At 53.6% G+C, this 19,512-nt stretch overlaps 9 protein-coding genes across 9 annotated transcripts; 5 read left to right on the forward strand and 4 right to left on the reverse strand.

The window, feature by feature from the left end:
- Window positions 1–307: 307 nt before the first annotated feature.
- On the forward strand, window positions 308–2,176 carry VTN31DRAFT_988 (uncharacterized protein; the record flags this gene model as incomplete). Its single annotated transcript, XM_069408552.1, has 1 exon — window positions 308–2,176. The coding sequence occupies one exon, from the start codon at window positions 308–310 to the stop codon at window positions 2,174–2,176; it is 1,869 nt and encodes a 622-aa protein (XP_069263844.1).
- A 683-nt stretch (window positions 2,177–2,859) lies between these two features.
- VTN31DRAFT_989 (uncharacterized protein) lies at window positions 2,860–3,375 on the reverse strand (the record flags this gene model as incomplete). The annotated part of the gene is made up of 1 exon (XM_069408553.1): window positions 2,860–3,375. The coding sequence occupies one exon, from the start codon at window positions 3,373–3,375 to the stop codon at window positions 2,860–2,862; it is 516 nt and encodes a 171-aa protein (XP_069263845.1).
- A 2,183-nt stretch (window positions 3,376–5,558) lies between these two features.
- On the reverse strand, window positions 5,559–6,487 carry VTN31DRAFT_990 (uncharacterized protein; the record flags this gene model as incomplete). Its single annotated transcript, XM_069408555.1, has 3 exons — window positions 5,559–6,008; window positions 6,073–6,288; window positions 6,356–6,487. The coding sequence occupies 3 exons, from the start codon at window positions 6,485–6,487 to the stop codon at window positions 5,559–5,561; spliced, it is 798 nt and encodes a 265-aa protein (XP_069263846.1).
- A 705-nt stretch (window positions 6,488–7,192) lies between these two features.
- VTN31DRAFT_991 (uncharacterized protein) lies at window positions 7,193–9,638 on the forward strand (the record flags this gene model as incomplete). Its single annotated transcript, XM_069408556.1, has 5 exons — window positions 7,193–7,314; window positions 7,387–8,720; window positions 8,776–9,064; window positions 9,111–9,144; window positions 9,198–9,638. 5 exons carry the CDS (start codon window positions 7,193–7,195, stop codon window positions 9,636–9,638), a joined length of 2,220 nt encoding a protein of 739 aa, XP_069263847.1.
- A 169-nt stretch (window positions 9,639–9,807) lies between these two features.
- On the forward strand, window positions 9,808–10,674 carry VTN31DRAFT_992 (uncharacterized protein; the record flags this gene model as incomplete). Its single annotated transcript, XM_069408557.1, has 3 exons — window positions 9,808–9,872; window positions 9,925–10,349; window positions 10,403–10,674. 3 exons carry the CDS (start codon window positions 9,808–9,810, stop codon window positions 10,672–10,674), a joined length of 762 nt encoding a protein of 253 aa, XP_069263848.1.
- Window positions 10,675–10,768: 94 nt separating this feature from the next.
- On the reverse strand, window positions 10,769–12,033 carry VTN31DRAFT_993 (uncharacterized protein; the record flags this gene model as incomplete). The annotated part of the gene is made up of 2 exons (XM_069408558.1): window positions 10,769–11,911; window positions 11,968–12,033. 2 exons carry the CDS (start codon window positions 12,031–12,033, stop codon window positions 10,769–10,771), a joined length of 1,209 nt encoding a protein of 402 aa, XP_069263849.1.
- A 749-nt stretch (window positions 12,034–12,782) lies between these two features.
- VTN31DRAFT_994 (uncharacterized protein) lies at window positions 12,783–15,339 on the forward strand (the record flags this gene model as incomplete). The annotated part of the gene is made up of 10 exons (XM_069408559.1): window positions 12,783–12,869; window positions 12,932–13,030; window positions 13,090–13,204; window positions 13,258–13,374; window positions 13,425–13,507; window positions 13,559–13,840; window positions 13,892–14,077; window positions 14,531–14,744; window positions 14,934–15,121; window positions 15,181–15,339. 10 exons carry the CDS (start codon window positions 12,783–12,785, stop codon window positions 15,337–15,339), a joined length of 1,530 nt encoding a protein of 509 aa, XP_069263850.1.
- A 442-nt stretch (window positions 15,340–15,781) lies between these two features.
- Window positions 15,782–17,245, reverse strand: VTN31DRAFT_995 (uncharacterized protein; the record flags this gene model as incomplete). The annotated part of the gene is made up of 5 exons (XM_069408560.1): window positions 15,782–16,477; window positions 16,529–16,900; window positions 16,963–17,001; window positions 17,058–17,137; window positions 17,200–17,245. The coding sequence occupies 5 exons, from the start codon at window positions 17,243–17,245 to the stop codon at window positions 15,782–15,784; spliced, it is 1,233 nt and encodes a 410-aa protein (XP_069263851.1).
- A 740-nt stretch (window positions 17,246–17,985) lies between these two features.
- Window positions 17,986–19,356, forward strand: VTN31DRAFT_996 (uncharacterized protein; the record flags this gene model as incomplete). Its single annotated transcript, XM_069408561.1, has 2 exons — window positions 17,986–19,066; window positions 19,115–19,356. 2 exons carry the CDS (start codon window positions 17,986–17,988, stop codon window positions 19,354–19,356), a joined length of 1,323 nt encoding a protein of 440 aa, XP_069263852.1.
- Window positions 19,357–19,512: the final 156 nt, after the last annotated feature.

Raw genomic sequence — 19,512 nt, forward strand, 5'->3', positions numbered from 1 at the left:
TACCAACAAGTGAAGTATCTTGTAATCGAGCATCCTCAGACGTTGACCCCGCCGATCGCGGTAAGGCTTGCGGCACCAAGATTGTACCGTCCTTGGTACCTCAGACGCTCAAGTACTTGCCAGGGTACGTTATGTGACAAGTCATTGTTGCTATGACCAACTGCGTGCTGAGTCGTACGCCCAGATTGCTCACGTCGAATTGTCGAACCTTGCCGAATAGTACATTACTTTATTGGTGGCCACGACTCTTCTTCGAAAGAGGGTTGGGACTTGGGAGTCATCGGATTGTCGCGTCAAGACCCTCTCCATGAACTCTACGGACTCTTTGGCTCATAACTACACGTACATCTATGGATATTCCAGAGGCCTTAATGGCGTCAATATCCGTCGAGATGTCCTCATTATCCGAATTATATGTGGCTTCCTCGGCCTGGTTGCGGTTGCCCTTCTTCTATATCGAATATACGAGTTCAGTGCTGCGTACATTCGCCATGTGAGCTGCTTAGGTGCGGCGCCACGGGCACAAATGTACTGGAGCGTGGAGGAACGAGGATGGTGGCCAAAATTCAGAAAGCATGTGGTGTATGCTTCCCTCTTGGCCAAGAGACACCATCGCGAATTTCAGTTGTCCAGTGCGGTCAACATGGGCATTCTCCCATCGCGTCTGCAGACGACGCTCCTTGTCGTCTACCTCTTGAGCCAGGTGGCCTATTGTACTCTGCTCGACTATGCTGTCAATGAGAAACGAGCTTTGATCGCGGAGCTTCGGGGGCGGTCGGGAAATCTGGCAGTGTTGAATATGGTTCCACTATTCATATTTGCCGGACGAAACAATATCCTGATCTGGCTCCTCGGTGTCAGTTTCGATACCTACAACTTGTTCCACCGTTGGCTGGGCCGCATTGTGGTTGTCGAAACTGTCGTGCATGTGATCGCGTGGTTTATCAATGCGTCAAACGAAGTCAGTCTGTCGGATGCTCTTTTTCGTATCCGCACGACGCCATTTTTCAGCTGGGGGGCAGTGGGAGCAATAGCGATGGTTCTTTTGATCAGTCATTCACCGTCACCGATCCGGCATGCGTTTTATGAGACATTCCTGCACTTGCATCAGCTTTTTGCATTGACTGCTCTAGTCGGTGTTTACATCCACGTACGCATCGATAGGCTGCCGCAACGTCATTGGGCTTGCTTGATCATGGCGCTGTGGGCATTCGAGCGAAGCCTGCGCTGGATTCGCCGATTTTACCTCAATTTCAGCCGTGGAAAGATGACGACAGTGTTAATAAAAGCCATGCCAGGGGAAGCATGCCGAGTGACGTTCCATCTCCCTCGCCGGGCGCATATCAAGCCTGGAAGTCATGTGTACGTGTTTTTCCCGACCGTTTCCTGGTGGATGTCGCATCCATTTTCCGTTGCCTGGGTGGACCCGGAAATCTGCGTGACACCTCGAACACATCCAGCAGACATGATACAGGGCGACTTGGAGCGTTATGGGTCTATTCTGAATCGGTCTCGTTCGGACAAGCAGGGTTCCATTGGCATGTATCCGCGCGAGCTTCTGAGCAAACAAGAGACAGCCGTCTCATTGGTTGTGGCGGCACGATCGGGCATGACGCGAAAACTCTACAACAGGGCATTGAGCTGTCCCAAGGGCATCCTGCGAACCGTTGGCTTCATTGAGGGGCCCTATTGTTCCAACGCATGTCCCATGGGAAGTTACGGGACGGCCGTCCTGTTTTCGGGTGGTGCAGGCATCACCCATCACATGTTATACGTCCGAGATTTGCTGTTGCGAGCGGACGAAGGCTGTGTTGCGACCCAACGAATTTACCTAATCTGGGCCATCCGCCACACGGACTGTTTGAACTGGGTACGGGAGTGGATGGATCAGATTCTGCGAATGCCGAACCGACGACAAATCCTGACTATCAAGCTCTTTGTCTCCAAGCCCAGGCACCGCCACGAAATCAAGTCACCCAGTGACACAGTGCAGATGTTTCCCGGACGATGTCGACCGGATGTAGTTCTTCGCGAAGTTCTCCCCAACCGGATTGGGGCGACGATTGTTTCGGTTTGCGGGCCAGGAGCCTTTGCAGACGACGTTAGGTCTGCCGCGCGCAAGCACATGGATCGAGGAATTTCCATTGACTTTGTTGAGGAATCATTTACATGGTGACCCAAAATTGATTGTATATATAGTATTGGTTCTTGCTCGTCATGGGTTTCCATCAATGCTACTGATGGCTTTTTGCAAAACAAAGTCACCATCGATTGGAGTGATGTGAACTTGAACACAAAAGAGCTCCGCGAAACGGAGTTCTCTACACTGTTGAAGGGCCATCCAGAGCTTCAGCAGTGTTTTGCACAGGAGTGCGGGACCATTGGGCCATCCGCCAACACTTTTCGTATCGTTCGGTCAAGCGCGTGAAATTGAGGACTTGAACCCTGAATTAGGTACTATTCCACCAAATCCCAGATGCGAATTTACGCAGCACCGCTCTCCCATAGCCAACTCCTTCTTCCTTTTAGGGCAAACGACCTCGTCCCCTTTATGCGAGCACGAAGAAGTTTGAAAAAAAAGGCAGTAAGCAACTGTTGTTCTCCGCGCTTTATCCTGATCATACCCCCCCTGGATTCCTGGGGGGCGCTGACGAAATCACAAACTTTCGGCTGCAGTGACAGCCAGAATAGCGGCCTAGCGGCCGGAAAGCCAGCTGGGGCGCACCGAGCGAAGCCGGAGCGAGAGGTTCAAGACAACGTTGTATGTGCAGAAAGGAGCTACGTACAGGAGTCATGTACAGAAAAGAAGTATGCACCGAAAGGAGTTATGTGTCAGAAATGAGATCGAAAAGCGGAGGATTATGCACATAAGGGCTCCTCCATGTGCTGCCCTCTGCAACGATCGTAGTCACCATTACGCATGCGGACGATGGGGGATGTGTGTCTGTTCACCATTTGCTCATAATCGAATGGCTCTTCAAACAGAATGCCATCAAGGGTTTTCACCCGGGAGATGGCGACGTACTGTGGCCCGGTCAAGAACTCTCTGTCCGTTATGTTCAGAACAGCCCTCGGCACAGTGCTTCTCTGTGCCTTGTGCACCGTGATCGCGTACGCAACCGTGACAGAAAACTGGCACCGAGAACATTCAGCATTGTTATGCAAGAATCCCCGTCTCGATGGGAAGACCGGAACCAAAGGCCTTTCCTCAGATATACTCAACGGTCTCCAATTATACCCGGGGAAGTAAATCAGAAGCGCCATCGGTTGTTGGCTGCATGGGCCGACAGTGTCCGGTGGCCAGACAACGTCTTCCAGCATGCCAATGACCCCGTTTACCAACCCGCGCTCAACCCAGATAGTTTCAGTCACCATGACCTGGCAGCGTAATGAGAGGCAAAGGTAGGCATGTAGGTTTCCCGCCTCATCCTCAGAGGCTTGGCTAGCCCCGTTTCCCTCATGCACAGCCGAGATAACAGCACTGATTGACCAAGGGCCCGCAACCGATCCTCATTGGGTTGTCTGACGCGCTCCTTGGTAAAGTAAATTCGGAGGGCGTCAATGAAGGCCGGACTTTCATGAGGAACGACGGGTTGAATGCGGCGGCAGAGCAACTCCCACTTGTCCACGGTTACGCTCCGGTCACGCAGGGGCGAGCGGCCAAAGGGGGCAATGAACGCGATGGAAGCGAAACTCCATTGTCAAAAACCCCCGCTGCAGAAGCATTCGGATTTTCCGCTACATCCTGGGGAGGGCGAGGGGCCAAACGGGGCAATCGAGACGGAGGGAAGTTCCACTGTCAGAGCGTCGGCGCTTGCGGTACTGGGGAAATAGCGAGAATCGGACGAACAGAGAGAGCGGGATAGACGTACATTGGCAACGGCCTCGCGGAGGTTTTAATGGCAGCGGAAGCACATCTTCGTGTACGTCCCACCGTCGGGGGCTTTGAGGAGGGGAATGAACTGATCAAAAGGCAGAAGCCGACGGCAACGGGAGCAGTCCTTGGACATTTCGAATGGAATGAACCTGTTCAAGTCGAAAGCCGTGCTCAACACGCGACACAGGAAAGAAAGACAAGGGCCGGATGTTTGTTTACTGGACGCGAGCTACGCAGTGAGTACGGATTATTGACCAATAGGAAAGCGAACGACACATAACCTATTCCTTGTAGCCAATGAGAACGGCAAGGGCGAGTCGTAGCATCCACACAGAAGCCAATCAGAATGAGAGAACCTACCCAATCAGAAGGAGAAACTCCAGCCAATCAGAGTACTCGAAGTTGCTGGTACACAGCCTGGACTGGCCGGAGGTATTGCTCGCTTCGCTCGCTGCAGAATGAACCATGGAAAGCTGGGCCGGTCCGCAGCAGCACTTCTGCGACACTTCTGTTAGAGTGCTGTCGAACAAGGGCTGTTCAGCTCATTCTGTTCGAAGAGCCGCCTAGACGATTGCAGTCCCTTTTCACTAGGCTACTAGTCGTCGGAGGAGAAGTTGAAGCCATCCATTCTCGAATCATTTTCGCTTTCGTCAGTACTACAGTGCAGCATTCGCATTGACGTCGTTCAATGCCGGCAAGGTCAAGCGTGTGCCCGAACATTTCTCCTGCCAGATACGGAGTACATGGGCAGGCATATGCTCTGCACGTCCAGTTGCTGGCCTCGGGGGATCGACACCAAGTACCTATCCGCTGGTGCATTCAAATGCTTGCCAATCATTCCCTCTGCCTCTCCTCCTCCAAACAGGATTTCCTGCGAAGGTCCCAAGTTAGTATGCCTTTGGGAAGGAATCGGGCGAGGATGTGAGGGTTATACCGGAGATTCGAAATGGCGTCTTCAGGAGCGGACTCGCGAGATTACTGAGTCTGGCCAGGTCCCTACATCTTTCCTGACGCAGAATATGCGGCTCCGACACCTCTCGTTGCAAGACACCAAATGTTTCGTCGTCAAAGATGATCTCGACTGTCAACCACGGAGTACGTAGGCATTATATAAGTGTCTATTGTATGCCTCAGATAGATACTCTACACATTCGGGTTATGTTTCATGATCGGGGAAGAACATGTAAAGGAAGAAAGGGGAATTTGAAGGCCTCACGACGTTTGACATCATTGTTCTGCTTAACGGCAGTCATTGACGTCATCAACGTGCATTGCATGATTTGTACCTGCCTCTGGTAAAGTTGTCGACATGAACCGTTGGTACTTCCGTCTTATAGTGACCATAATTCTAACATGTGGATCTTCGCTGGCGCACCTAACGATCCACGTCTATAGATAAGCAGTGCAACTAATTGACAGCGGACGCTTGTTCGAGATTGCGAGCAGGTTTCAGGACTCCCTACGGAGCGCTAAAGCTCCCCCAAGTCAATGTGTGATTGATGTGGTGTCTCAGATGAGACAGAAAAGCTCGAAGTCTATTGCGTAGTGACTTCGTAATCCGAGTTGGAGCCATAGAGATTCAAGAAGCACCATGTCATGATAAAGAGAAGAGGCCTGCTCTGACACTGCATTGTAACGGGGTGACCATTATGACAACAAAGGTTCACAATAACTGCCAAACTCATCGGCCCATCCATCCTCCGTCGACCGTGATGATTTCCCCCGACACATAAGCACTGGCATCGCTTGCCAGGAAGATGACCACTCCTTTGAAGTCCTCAGGTTTACCCCAACGGCCAGCTGGAATTCGAGACGTGATACTGTGGTACCGATTGGGATCGTTGATCAAGGCAGCGTTCATGTCCGTATCAATGTAACCTGGAGCGATGGCATTAACGTTGATTCCCTTTGCCATCCACTCATTGGACAATGCTTTTGTCAATTGAGCGATGCCGCCTTTGGAAGCGGCATATGCTGGCACGGTGAAGCCTCCTTGGAAGGACAGCAAGGAGGCAACATTGATCACGGATCCCCGTCGCCCGGTGGGAAACTCGGACGCATCTCGAGAGAGCAAGTAGGCACCGAATTCGCGGGAAAGAGTGAAGACGGATGTCAAGTTGACGTTGATGACCTTTCAGAAGTCCATTAGCTTATCAACTCGGTCTGCAGAAAGTGTCCCGGCAGATACGACATACATCGTCCCAGTCTTCGTCTGGGAATTTCTCACTCGGGTGTCTTCGTTGGATCCCGGCGCAGTTGACCAGGATATCCGGCTTCCAACCTTGTTTCACCACGGAAGGAATGATCTCTTTCACCGCGGCCCTGTCAGACAGTTCGGCCACATGGATTATGGCCTTGCGGCCGATGCGGTTCACAATCTCATCACGGGTTTTGGTATTCGACTCATCCCTCTAACGGGCGTAGTTTCATGTCAGCTACCGTCTTCCCGTTTGCTGGATGCTCTCTGGTTGGTCTCACCTGAACAAGAATAATGTCAGCTCCAGCTTCGGCTAGGCCAATGGCCATGGCCTGTCCAATGCCCCGCGTGCCTCCAGTTACGATTGCGGTCTTCCCGCTGAGAGAAAACAGCGATGGAATTGTGGACGCCATGGCTTCAGTTCAATCCCTTCACTGTAAATTCCACCCGGTGGTAAGAGTCTTGAAATGAAGGCAATCTCTAAGCAGTTATGGCAGCAATAACAGTGGTACGACACTTGACAGTGCTGTTTTTTATAAACTACTAGTACTCCGTAAGGTGGTAGGTACGGAATATATCTGTACTTCTTCGGGCTGCATCCACTGCATCGCAGTCCCCATCAGGCATCACATGCAGTGGGTGGCGATCGGTTCAATTGCCGACACAAAGAGAGCATTGCCGGCTCCGGCTATTGAAACTATTGTATAGTACTATCCGTCATGACGCCTGGGGATACCAAAAGAATTAGTACTCGTTCATTCAAGACCAGACATTCAACTACCGAGTACGGAGTACTGTAGCTGTCTAGACATGGTACAGAACTATGCATTCTTGCTTAGATCCGGACCGTCTTAGGGTGTAACCCCAAAGGTTGATTAGATTTAGAGGTCATACCCCATGCATTGTGGGGGAAGGACTTGGTGCCTGAGGCAGTAACTTTATACTCCGCTTGAACAACGATCATTAGATGCACAACACCGCCAACGCTCCAAGGTCCTGTCTGCCCATGATCAGAAAGGCAGTGCCGCCTGGTAAATTGCAGATACAGATGGCGCTTGTACATCACAAGCATTATAGTCCTTTCTGTCGGTCAAACCATTGCTGCTTAGTCGGCAACGATGAGTCCCGAACCGTCCGGTAGTGCGACCAAGAAAGCTCCGAGTCATCGAAGGCGCGGGCCGAGACAGCGGGTGTCCAGAGCCTGCTTACACTGCCGTCAGCGCAAATCCCGATGCGATCTGTTGGTGGCGTCCCATGTGATTTGATTGTCTGCGGGCAAGGCAAGCCGCTAACCTATCTACTCGCTGCGCAGAGATGGCAGCGGTCATCCAGGTACCCCGCCCTGCCAGCGCTGTCGACGAGACGGCCGCGAATGTATTCTGGGAAGCTCCAATCGTGGCGGTCGACGGGTGCGCAAGAGCAAGGTTGAGAATATTGCTGCGAATGGCACGAAGCCCGCGAAGCAGCAGTCGCCCAGGAACGAAGCACCACCGAGTGACGTGCGCTTGGAGTCCAATTCGTTTTCGATCCCCCAACCACAACAATACAACAACACCGACATCTATGCCGACGCTAACGGGCATCCCGTTAATTCGGAGCCCGTCAACGACAATGATGATTCAGCATCCACCGCAGAGAGCGCAATCAACTCGGGAGTGCCGAGAAACCCGTCGGACGCCTGGCAATGCCTCACCGATATCGCGAAACGTGGCACCGACAATCCTGAGAAAAGAAGTCATGCGGGAAATCCATACGCGCCCGTTGCAGGTAGCATTGCAGCAGCACATGGAATGGGCACAGCTACTGCCAGCGCCAACGGCGGGATCAGAAGTTACAAGTTAGTCCAGAATGGGTCTTTGGATCCTGAAATCGTCTCCCAGCTCATTGCGCGCTATGAGCGCAACTTCCATCCTTACCTGCCGCTTGTACCACGAAAATACTTCGACAGTGCGAATCTTGACCATTTTGCCTCAGCGGAGAAGCATCTGCTGACGGCAGTCCTCACAATCGCGTCAAAGGATCTTGTGGTTTCGCCTCATATTCATGAATATTGCTCCAAATACATGCATGAACTGATATCAGGAATTGCTGCCGGTGCAGACTGTGACGTCGAAGCAGTAGAGGCCTTGTTGTTACTGGCGGAGTGGGAACCGCAAGGTCTCTGCCGTCGAGTCGATTCCGTTGGAAGAGGTGAGGAAGACCGGGCAGCGTGGATGCACGTTGGGCTAGCACTGCGCTCGGGTTATTTCCTTGGCCTGGACCGCACCTCATTCCGAGGCGACCAAGCAGGGGATGCGGAAAACGACGCGAGAAGGCGCTTGGCGTGGATCTGCTGCTATATTTCGGATCGATTAGTGTCGGTTCGCATTGGGCGGGCTTTTTGGTCCCGCGGACCAGGTCCCATGACAGGTTTCATGAGTCAAGATTTTCCCTCTCTACAGCCTGTCAACGACGGAGACGAGGATTATGCAAAAATCATCTTGGCGACGCTTGACCTGACCCAGTTGTATGGCAACGTGCACGACATATTATATTCTGGCATGCGTACCAGTAACCAAATGATGCTCATGGGCGATTATATCAAATATGCAGACGATTTCCGGGCAGCGATTTCGCGGTGGAATCGTGAATGGGGCGCCTTGGCCTGTACGTGAAAACACTGCATTTTAGCTACGGGACACGCACTGAATGTTATCGGCAGGCTCGCCGCCCCTCAAGGCTGCGCTCCAAATGTCGTACGAATATCTTCGACTTTACACCAACGCATTCGCATTTCAAGCTGCGATCTCACAGGCCATGGCAAGGAGACCGACAACCGGCGCTCATGCGCAGAGAGAACACCTTCGGGCAGTCTTCAGCAATGTAGCATCCATGTCGGATGCCCGATTTATTTATGAGTCGGTGGACGCAGCTAAGGCGTACCTGACGATTCTAGTCAACTATGTCGATCCGGAGCAGCACTTACGGTTCATGCCACTGCGGTACTATCTGTGAGTTGATTGCTGGCGATCCATGTGCGCTACTAACCTTACGCAGTTACAGCATCTATGCTGCGGTTTTCTTGTACAAAGTATGGCGTTGTTTCGGAATCCTCGAATTAGCATGAACTAAAAGATTTTGCAGGCTCGGTCGTTCGGCGTCGTGACGGCCAACGAAGAGGCCATAGTCCGAGAACTCGTCACATGCACCACAGAGCGACTCAAACGTGCAAGTGCTGGACCAAACGATACGGGCGCCCGGTATGCGCGTCTCCTGGAACTTCTCTGGAAGACCAAATCGGTGCCGACGTCGGCTCGCGATACACGTACTAGCAAGGAGTATCATCCTCCCAGCGGCTTGGGAAGCCGGCTCCCTGATACACCGCAGATGCAGTTCAGCCCAGCGAATGACTTTTCGTGGCTTGACTTGGGAGCCGTCGGCGACTACGTGTCCAATGATCAGATGGCGACCGGTTTCGTTGGGCTTGATACATTGTCGGATGGCAATATGTACACAACCGCGGGGTCGCAGGTGTGGCAAAATTCAAATTGGGCTGGGGACATGTCAAGCAGTCTGCTGTTTTGACGTCCAATATCGTCCGGTTGCAGATACCGCGTGAAGAAGGTCTTCGCTCCGGATCCTCGGCCGAGCTCCGATGCGGATTATGCGGGGGTGGGGTATATATACCCGTGAGCTTCCCCCGACCGTACCGAAGGGTACATTGTTGGTGAGCCGTGTTTCTCTTGATTCCACAATGGCAAACGCACAACTCAATGACATCAAGGGTCGATTGGCCCTGATCACCGGTGCATCTGGTGGGTGAGTTGATCTGAGTTCTCCGCGTCAGGTTCTACGAAGCTTACCCGATTAGGATCGGCTCTGCATGTGCGCGACAACTGGCCGAACGTGGTGTACATCTGGCATTGACGTATTCCACCAATCGAGATGGCATCACGAAGTTGGTGTCGGAACTGAAAGAGAAGCACGGTGATCTGCGCATAACCGTGCATCAAGTGGACGTCGGCTCGCAAGAGCAAATCGAGCGAATGTTCACCGAGATTGATGCACAGCACGGGGAGCGACCGGACATCCTGGTGTCGAATGCCGGGTACGGCAAACGCATTACGCAGATCTGGGACATTCCGATCGAAGAGTTTGACTACACCATCAACGTCAATCTTCGTGCGTCATTCATCCTCGTCAAGGGCGTGGTGGAGCGCATGAAGGCGCAACGCTGGGGCCGAATCGTCTTCATGTCGTCGATTGCGGGATACGGTGGTGGCATCAATGGCTGCCGTACGTGATTTGCGATCGATGCTTTTGATAGAGACACTACTGACGTGCCGCAGATTACGCTGCATCCAAAGCCGGGATGACGGGCATGATGCGCAACCTGGCGACCAGACTGGCGGAGTATAATATCTCCGTTAACGATGTCGCGCCCGCCCTGATTGGCGACACGGGCATGATCCCGAACGCGGCCGCGTATCCGGAGGCAGCGGCGTCAATTCCGTTGGGGCGGTTGGGAACACCGGAGGAGGTAGCGAATGTGGTGACGATGCTGGTGACGACGGGCTACATGACAGGCCAAAGCTTACTACTCGCCGGTGGGCTCAAATAACGTCCTGTATATATATATAGAAACTATTTACAATGAGAAAGTACATGACACACAATGCCTTGTCGTTATCCCATAACTTGGAAACACATGCCATTCATCCCTCAATCATGACTTTGACTACCGGCACACCATTCTCGTCCACTCCCTTCCCTGCAAGAGTAAAGGCCCTCACGCCCTGACCATCCTCGGCCAGTTTGACCCGATGCGTCACGATCTTCTCCTCGATTCGCTTGAAGACGTCGTTCTTCAACAACTCGAGCGCTGCCGGGTACGCGAAGCGATCGTACCGGAACACACCGACGAGGTCGACCTCTCTGAGCGCGGCGGCGCCGATGGGCAGCGTCTGCACAGGCGAACCCATGCCGATCTGAACCAACATGCCGCCCGGCGCGGACGCATAGATACCCGCCTGGACACACGCGGGAACACCCGTGCAGTCGTACACGCGCGCGAACCCATTCGGCACGCCATGCGCCTCCTTGATCAGGTTGGCGGTTTCCTGCGCCGTCTGCAGCGCATAGGCTGTCTGCTCCGCCTGCGGCGCATCCTTGGGCGGCGGCGGGGTGGCGGAGCGGGTGATGAGAGTCGTTTTGAGGCCCAGGTCAAAGGACTTGGCAACTTCGAGGCGGCCGGCGTCGATATCCGCGATGATGATGCTGGTGAAATTCTGCGACACGGCGAGCGCCGCGGCGAGGAGGAGGCCGACCGCTCCGGCGCCGAAGATGAGTGCAGCCGTTTCCTCGTTAAGGCTGCGGGCCAGCTCGACGTCTTCCTTTGTTGGCGGGCGGGACCGACGCACAGCATGCAGGCAGACGGCGAGCGGCTCGGCGAGCGCGCCGCCCAGGAACGAGACATTGTCCGGCAGCTTATGGCACATGTGCTCCGGATGGTTGGTGACCTCCATCAGCGTGCCGTCAAAGTGCGGGAAGACCTTGGCGCTGGACCGGAACCGCATGTTGACGCAGAGGTTGTAGCGGTCTTGTTTGCAGAGGAGGCACCCGCCGCAGGGAACCCCGACCTCGAGCGCTACGCGGTCGCCCACGCGCAGCGTCTTCACGTCCGGGCCGACGGCCGTCACGACGCCGGAGGACTCGTGGCCCGGCACCATCGGCTGCCGCAGGACAAAGTCCCCGTTTCGTCCATGGTTGTAGTAGTGCAGATCCGAGCCGCAGATGCCGGTGGCACGAACGGCGACTTGAACCTCAGTGCCGGTGGGAGGGGAGACCGTACGGGATTCCTGTGGATGGATGGTTAGCGAGCGGTGTCGTATATTGGAGATTGTGAGAAACTTACCAGTCGTAGGTCTTTGGCTCCGTGCAAGACGAGGGCTTTTGATTCTGTCACGGTGGCCGATGCCATGGTTGGATCTGATGGAAGCAAAGACCAGTAGAGCAGTATACAACCGATGTTACAGCTGTGTTGAAGCTGTCGACTACCGGCAAAAGCTAGTATTTATACAATTTCCATGCCACGTAGGTTATGCCACGCTCAAATGCCCTCGAACACAGACAATGAGCTATCAAAAGCTCAAATCGCGGGGTTCAGATGCCACCCCCACAGCGCCACGATGAAAGAGAACAGCCACGATGTTTTTGCGGCTACAGTCTCTCTCAAAGGATTCACACAAAATTGATACTTTTGCTGTCCTTGCTGGACCTGGATGATATTAACGCCCGTCTCTCCCGGCGATCACTTGAACGGAAAGCTCACCCGTTTCCTCATCGACTCATCTTGAATAAAAACCATCATCGGAGCGAATCCATTTAGGGCTGAATGATACCTACTACAGTATACCCGCTCGGAGGCGGTTCCGAGGGTCCGAAAGCGGCAAATGAAAGGCAGAGTGCCCCCACGTGGGGTGTCGGCTATTGACCTTTGCGCTAGCCTGATCTGGTTAGTGTCCGGTGGAGGACGGGACAAGCAATTCGGAAGTCGATCAGCGTCAAACACGTTGAAATCGGCGCCGGTTGAATTCCTAGAGGTGACAAAGAAGAATGACGTCCGGGTAAAATTGAGTCGAGGTTGTCGTAGCATTCAGTAGCTCTCATTCTCTTCTTAATCATCTTTTCTTTTGGAGTTTTCTATTCTACCCACGCCTTTGTGCAAACATGCCTTCCCAAGCTGCTCTGCTTATCGGTGATATCGTCCATGCGCGCGCCGAGTGGGAGGCGCTCTCTTCGCTGGTGACGCTCAAGGTACAAACACGCGGGTCTATCGCAATGAAGACAAAATCGACTCTAATGGTGGAACTCGACAGGAATTCCCCGAAGGCGGACGGGAAAAGTTTCTAGAAAATTGCAAGTCGGGCCAATATGACGATGTCATTGCAATCTACAGGTCGAACATCTCAACAAAGGTGCGAAGCAAAAGTCTCACAACGGGCAGGATGGTTTCTGATCTGATCCGTCATGACAGCATACCGGTCCGTTTGATCGCGAGTTGATCTCGGCCCTGCCAAAATCCGTCAAGTACATCTGCCACAATGGCGCTGGGTACGACAACATTGATGTCGATGCTGCGACCGAAGCAGGTATGCATGCACTATGGCATGGCGCTGTCAATGCCGATGCTCACCAGGAGCAGGAATCGCCATCTCGAGCACACCAATTGCCGTCAACAATGCTACGGCAGATGTCGCAATTTTCCTCATGATTGGCGCATTGCGACAGGCCTATGTTCCCATCACTGCCATTCGAGCGGGTATGATGGTTCAATAACTCTTCTTCTCGACTCTTACACTGACGGATCAGGCGAATGGCACGGCAAAACCACCTTGGGACACGACCCGAACGGGAAAACCTTGGGTATTCTAGGCATGGGCGGCATCGGCAGAGTACGTCACCTCGTTTCTTCCGATTGTGAAGCCTGACTCAGCCGTTTGTAGGAAGTGGCCCGTCGCGCCCGCGCATTCGGAATGAACATCATCTACCACAACCGCAACAAGCTGCCTCCGGAGCTCGAAGACGGTGCCAAGTACGTCTCCTTTGACGAGTTGCTGGCCCAGTCCGACGTCTTCAGCCTGAACCTGGCTCTCAATGCCTCCACAAGACACATCATCGGCGAGAAGGAGTTGGCGAAGATGAAGGACGGAGTGGTGATTGTGAACACGGCACGCGGTGCTCTAATTGACGAAAAGGCGCTCGTCAGAGCGCTCGAGTCAGGCAAGGTGAGTACATCGAACACCAAGTAACTTTGCAGACCATGTTGACAACAATAGGTTGCATCCGTCGGTCTGGACGTGTATGAGAATGAGCCGCAGGTAGAATCGGGCCTGCTGAACAACCCTCGCGCCATGCTCCTCCCGCATATCGGCACCATGACCTACGAAACGCAGAAGGAGATGGAGCTGCTGGTTCTAAACAATTTGCGGTCTGCCATTGAGAAAGGTGAACTGCTCACGCAGGTTCCTGAACAGAAGAAGCGGTGATTGTACATAGAATCGTAGATCTAGTACTTTTTAATGATCATGAGCCGTCGTTCGATTCTTTCCAGGAGACAACCTCCTACTTCGGAGTCAGCCTGAAGCTGCCTGATTTCAAAAGTACATCTATCACGTGACTCTACAGTAAGTGGAGAAGCCACCCGAAACGGTTAGGCTAGGGCTCGCTTAGGGCTCAACGTGCCAAGACTGAAAACCGCACCACCTTCAGTTACTTGACTTGCTGACCAGCAAAAGCGACAACATCTATCCGACTCGACACAGGGCCACTCTTCGCCGGTAATTCAAGATGGTGAGTGCATCTACGCGGGCGATTCTGTCTCTCGAATTTTCCATTCTGCATTACATTTCATTATCCGGCCGGTTTACGCTGTCTCATAACTTCTGGCTAACATTTCGATCCTTTTTTTCTTCCAGGTCCGATACGCCGCTCAGGACATTCCGGCCGCGAAGAGCGCCCGCGCTCGGGGCTCTTACCTGCGTGTCAGCTTCAAGAACACGCGCGAGACCGCCCAGGCCATCAATGGCATGAAGCTGCAGCGCGCCTATGCGTACCTCCAGAACGTCCTGGACCATAAGGAGGCCGTTCCGTTCCGACGATTTGCGGGTGACGTTAGCCGGACTGCTCAGGGTGAGTAACCCTACGTACCTTGATTCGATGCGTTCGTTTTGTTTTTTTCGGCGAATGGAGGAGGGTTCCGTCGAGTTCCGCTGGGTTCAGATTCGACCCAGGAATTGTCTGGGTTCTATTGGTTCTATCGCGGCTGTCGCACGTTCATTTTCACTGGGAATTGGAAAGGATCTAACAATGTCCTTGCAGCCAAGGTTCACGGTGTGACCAAGGCCCGCTGGCCCGTCAAGTCTGTCAAGCACATCCTCAACCTACTCAAGAACGCCGAAGCCAACGCCGACACCAAGGGTCTCGACACCGGCAACCTGATCATCAAGCGCATCCAGGTCAACCAGGCTCCCAAGGGTCGCAGACGCACCTACCGGGCGCACGGCCGTGTACGTCCTTTCTTCATTCTCCGTTGCATATTCAAGGCGTTGACTAATCACTCGTCTAGATCAACCCTTACATGACCAGCCCATGCCACATCGAGCTCATCCTGACCGAGGGTGAGGAGGTTGTCCAGAAGGCTCCCCAGACCGTTGCCCGTTCATCCGCCCATCTGAGCTCGCGACAGCGAGGCGCTCAGATCCGTCGCGCTATCACCGAGGCGTAGATGGTTGGAGTTTTTTTCTAGTTCCTGATGTTTTTCATACGGGACATGTTCTGAGCGAGCAATGTTTTTCATTTAGGAATGGAAAAAAGTTTCAAATGATGACTGGATGAGCTTCAATAGTATACTAGAATGGTTAATAGTTCAATCCTTCATGGATATTGGCTGAACAATACGGAGTAGTGATGAATCGAATTAGATAAAAGCTACATTCAGCTATAATTATGAACATTGAAGATAGTCATAACATGCCCAGTCAGGCTAACAGAAAAAGAAAAACATGGAGGTTTGCCGTGCCGTCTCCGTGCATCTGCATGACAAGAGAAGACGAGCGAAAGAAAAAGCTACCGTACAACATCCAACGACCGGCATTGGGAATACTACATCCAAGAAGCGACAAACGACAAATATGTTCATAATCGTAAAAATATGCGTCAGTCAATAGTTAAGCCAACTTCGAATTTCCGTTCGGGTTCGTGGATGACCGCTCAATTGGGGAGACATTGTGGTCCGCAAAGGGGTTATCGACTCGGAAATCATTGGGGTTGTACTCGTAGCGCGATGTGCTGAACAGTGACCCCGAAGGGGGTGGTGCCGTGTTGGCTGGGACCACTTGCGACGACTGCACGGACGCCGTTGGGGACGGGGAGGGAAACAATGGTGGCTTCTTGAGACGTGCAGGCTGTTGTGGTGATTGCTGCTGCTGCAGGTAAGGTGAGTTGCCGGTGCCAGCTGTTTCTCGTGTGTTGCTGTTGGTGTCGCTTCCGGGGGTCTGGCTCTCTGCCTTGCGGGCATTGAGAAGCGCACGTTGATACTTGGACAGAGCCATGGAGAGCTGGTCATTGGTCTCGATCAGCGTCACTAGTGTATCCTCGTCCGGCGCCGGGTTTTCCGCGTTCATGTATCGCTGAATCGACTGCGCCGCCAGGTGGCAGCGCTCCGAGAACTCCTTCATCAGCTCGTTCGATCGGACCTCAGTGGCTGGCGTGGTCTCCGCGAGCTGCCGGAGCAGGTCGGCGGATGACTTGGCCTCTTCAATCCGCGCCGCGAGTTCCTCGGGCGGCGGAAGCTGCCGCGACGCCTGTGAGGAATGCTGGGAGAACGTTGACGGCGGGGGTTGTCGAGGCACCCGGCCGTGGCGCTGGTGGTCCGTCAGCAATCGAGGGGAATACCGCTTCTCGACAAAACTCACCCCATTCAGTAGCGAACCGACCCGCTTCTTCTCCTTTTTCCAAAGGGCGAGCAACTCGGCCAGATTTTCATCCCAGGATTTCTGCGATTCAAACACGTCGAGCGTCTCCCGCAGCAAGTGCTGCGATGACATATCCCGACCGTCGCGCAGGAACGTCTTGATCGTGCTTACGAATTTGGCGTCGAAGTTGCGTGTAAAGGTCTCCCCCGGGTTATCGGCCAGAATTCGAATCAGCATCACAGCATTGTATTGGGCGAAGCCCTGCGGCTTCGACGGGTTCGACAGGTACTTTCGAATGCGGTGGGCGGCCTCTTTGGCAGCATTGGGACTCGATTCGGCGGCTTCCACAATGGCCGGGAGATGCACATAGTCCTGGGGTTATCGAACCGTCGTCAGAAGCTCGCCTATGAAAACAGTCGGCGAACACAACATACCGCATTATCACGCCCAAGCCCAGCCTCGCAGAAAGCATTCTTTGAGTAGTATTCATTAATGCTTGTCCTAGTTTGTATGTGGTTGCGCAACTTACGATTTCTCGAAGGACAATTGCCTCTGGAGAATCCGGGGGGTACTGTTCTTCTGTTCTGCGAATCTGGTCCAGTGGCTGGGCTGCCGTGCTGTTAGCTCTACCTTTACTTAGTAGTAGCATACGAACGGGTCCCTGGGCTTACTCGCACGGCGCTGCAGGCCGTGAAAGACACGTTTCATGATGGGCATATGCGAGACCTGAGTCCTTGGTTGAAGCAGTGACTGCGATCGCCAGCGACCAGCTTCCAAGTTGTGAGTTCGATGCCGGAAGCTGCCTTAAATCCGCAACGCGGCGCCAGGTCAGAGCTCTACTCCAGAAATATTCTCATCGCCCAGTTATTTGCTTGAGGGATCGGCTGGCTTTTTAGCGCTTAGTGCGAGCCATCTTAATTAATCAACAGGTGGTGCTCATCTGACGCCGTCTGCTTACTAGAAGTACGTAGTACGTCGACGCAACGCGGTCTGGAGTCGATCTAGATTCGAGTCTTCTTCGACTCGTTCCTCTTCCGGTCTTCGGTCCCGCCAGCAGTTCGAAAGCTCGCAGACCCCGCCGGGCCGAGCATCCACAGCCCGAGTGTGATCAATTAATCGCTCTGGCTGCCACTCCCATCACGGCCTCACGGCTCACGCTGCTGCTCAGCCTCCATCGAGACGCAACCTGAGGCGCTGAGCTTGGCGATTTCGCCGGTTCTGATTGGAAGCTGTATTAGTTACATAATGCTGCCGATAACGGCGTTGACTACTCCGTAGGTAGGTTATTGACTAACCAAACCAGGTTAAGCACATCTTAAAGTTATCGAGATATCTCCGTTATCGACGGCTCCTCTGGTTCAGAAGACGGAGATTCGCAAGGATCCCCGTCGCTTCAAGAGGGGCCTGCACAACAACGAAAGCACCCTGTGCAATCGAGTACACGCACACGCGTCATCATGGATGACCAATTCCGCCATTCCATTTCCCTCCATCCCCATCCATTCCCTCACCGAGATGCCCGGCCATCGACATCACAAGCATCGCGTCCATCATGGCCCGTGGCCACGAGCACGGCCATCGAGCCGGCCGATTCGGCCCCTCAGATGCGCGTGACGCCGCGAGATGAAGAAGGGAACCCTCCGCCACAATATACGACGCTCAACGATCCCTTTCAGCTGTCAACCAAGATCAAGTCTCCCGATGATATCAAGGCGATCAAGGCAAACATGGCGCGCAAGCGAGATCGGTGCGCGCCCTCGATTCTGGGCAGGTCGCAGTTGAAGCAGCTGCAGGGATTCTACGAGACGCAGAACAAGAACATCGAGCGCCTGCTAACCCCAGTCGAGGAACACGTGCGCGCCGCGCGGGAACTCAACACCCAACATCAACTCAAGTACAAGATTGCCGTGTATGGCAGCTTTGCCGCCAACGTCGTGCTGTCCATCGTGCAGATGTACGGGGCCATTTCGTCCGGCTCCCTCTCGCTCTTCACCACCATGGCCGACGCCATCTTCGACCCAGCCTCCAACCTGACCCTCATGCTGTGCCACAAGGCGGTGGCGCGCGTGGACCCGCGCAAGTTCCCTGCTGGCAAGGCCCGACTCGAGACCGCGGGCAACATCTGTTTCTGCTTTCTGATGACGGCCGTCTCGCTTATCCTGATTGTCTTCTCCATCCGGGAGCTCAGCGTTGGCAGTGAGGAGGACACTCGGCGATTCCACCTGCCGTCCGTGGTCGCCGTCGTGGTAGCCTTTTGCACAAAGCTCTCGTTGTTTCTCTACTGCTGGGCCATTCGGAACCAGTACTCTCAGGTCCGCATTCTGTGGGAAGATCACCGTAACGATCTCTTCATCAACGGATTTGGTATCTTGTCCTCAGTTGGCGGCAGTAAACTGCGGTGGTGGATCGATCCGATGGGCGCCATGATCCTGTCGGTGTTGATCTCCGGCCTGTGGCTGCGCACGGCATACTCGGAGTTTCAACTGCTGGTAGGCGTCACAGCGGACATCAAAACGCAGCAGTTGATAACCTACATCGGTGAGTCCCTGATCCGGTCTTCACTAGTCCATATTGATGTGTAGGAAGCAATGACGCACTCACCCCTGATCACCGCCATCGACACCGTTCGCGCCTACACATCCGGGCCCCGTCTACTCGTCGAGGTGGACATCGTCATGGACCCTTCAACGTCGTTGATGGAGACGCACGACGTAGCCGAATCACTGCAGATGAAACTTGAATCGCTGCCGGATGTGGAGCGTTCGTTCGTCCATGTCGATTACGAGACCACGCACAAGCCAGAGCATTTCTTGAAGAAGGAGTTATAGAAGGTAAGATTTAAGGTTATCGACAACTTTTTATATACCTTGCGAAGAGGAGGTATCCATCTTAGCCGCAGTATCAGGCCACATGGTGGAATCACGCATGGTCCGCCCCGTAATTACGTATCCGAAATTTATCATAGGTAAATACTGTACAGTACT

This window comes from Thermomyces dupontii (genome assembly GCF_041956625.1).
Source record: "Thermomyces dupontii strain NRRL 2155 unplaced genomic scaffold VTN31scaffold_1, whole genome shotgun sequence".
Lineage (NCBI taxonomy): Eukaryota > Fungi > Ascomycota > Eurotiomycetes > Eurotiales > Trichocomaceae > Thermomyces > Thermomyces dupontii.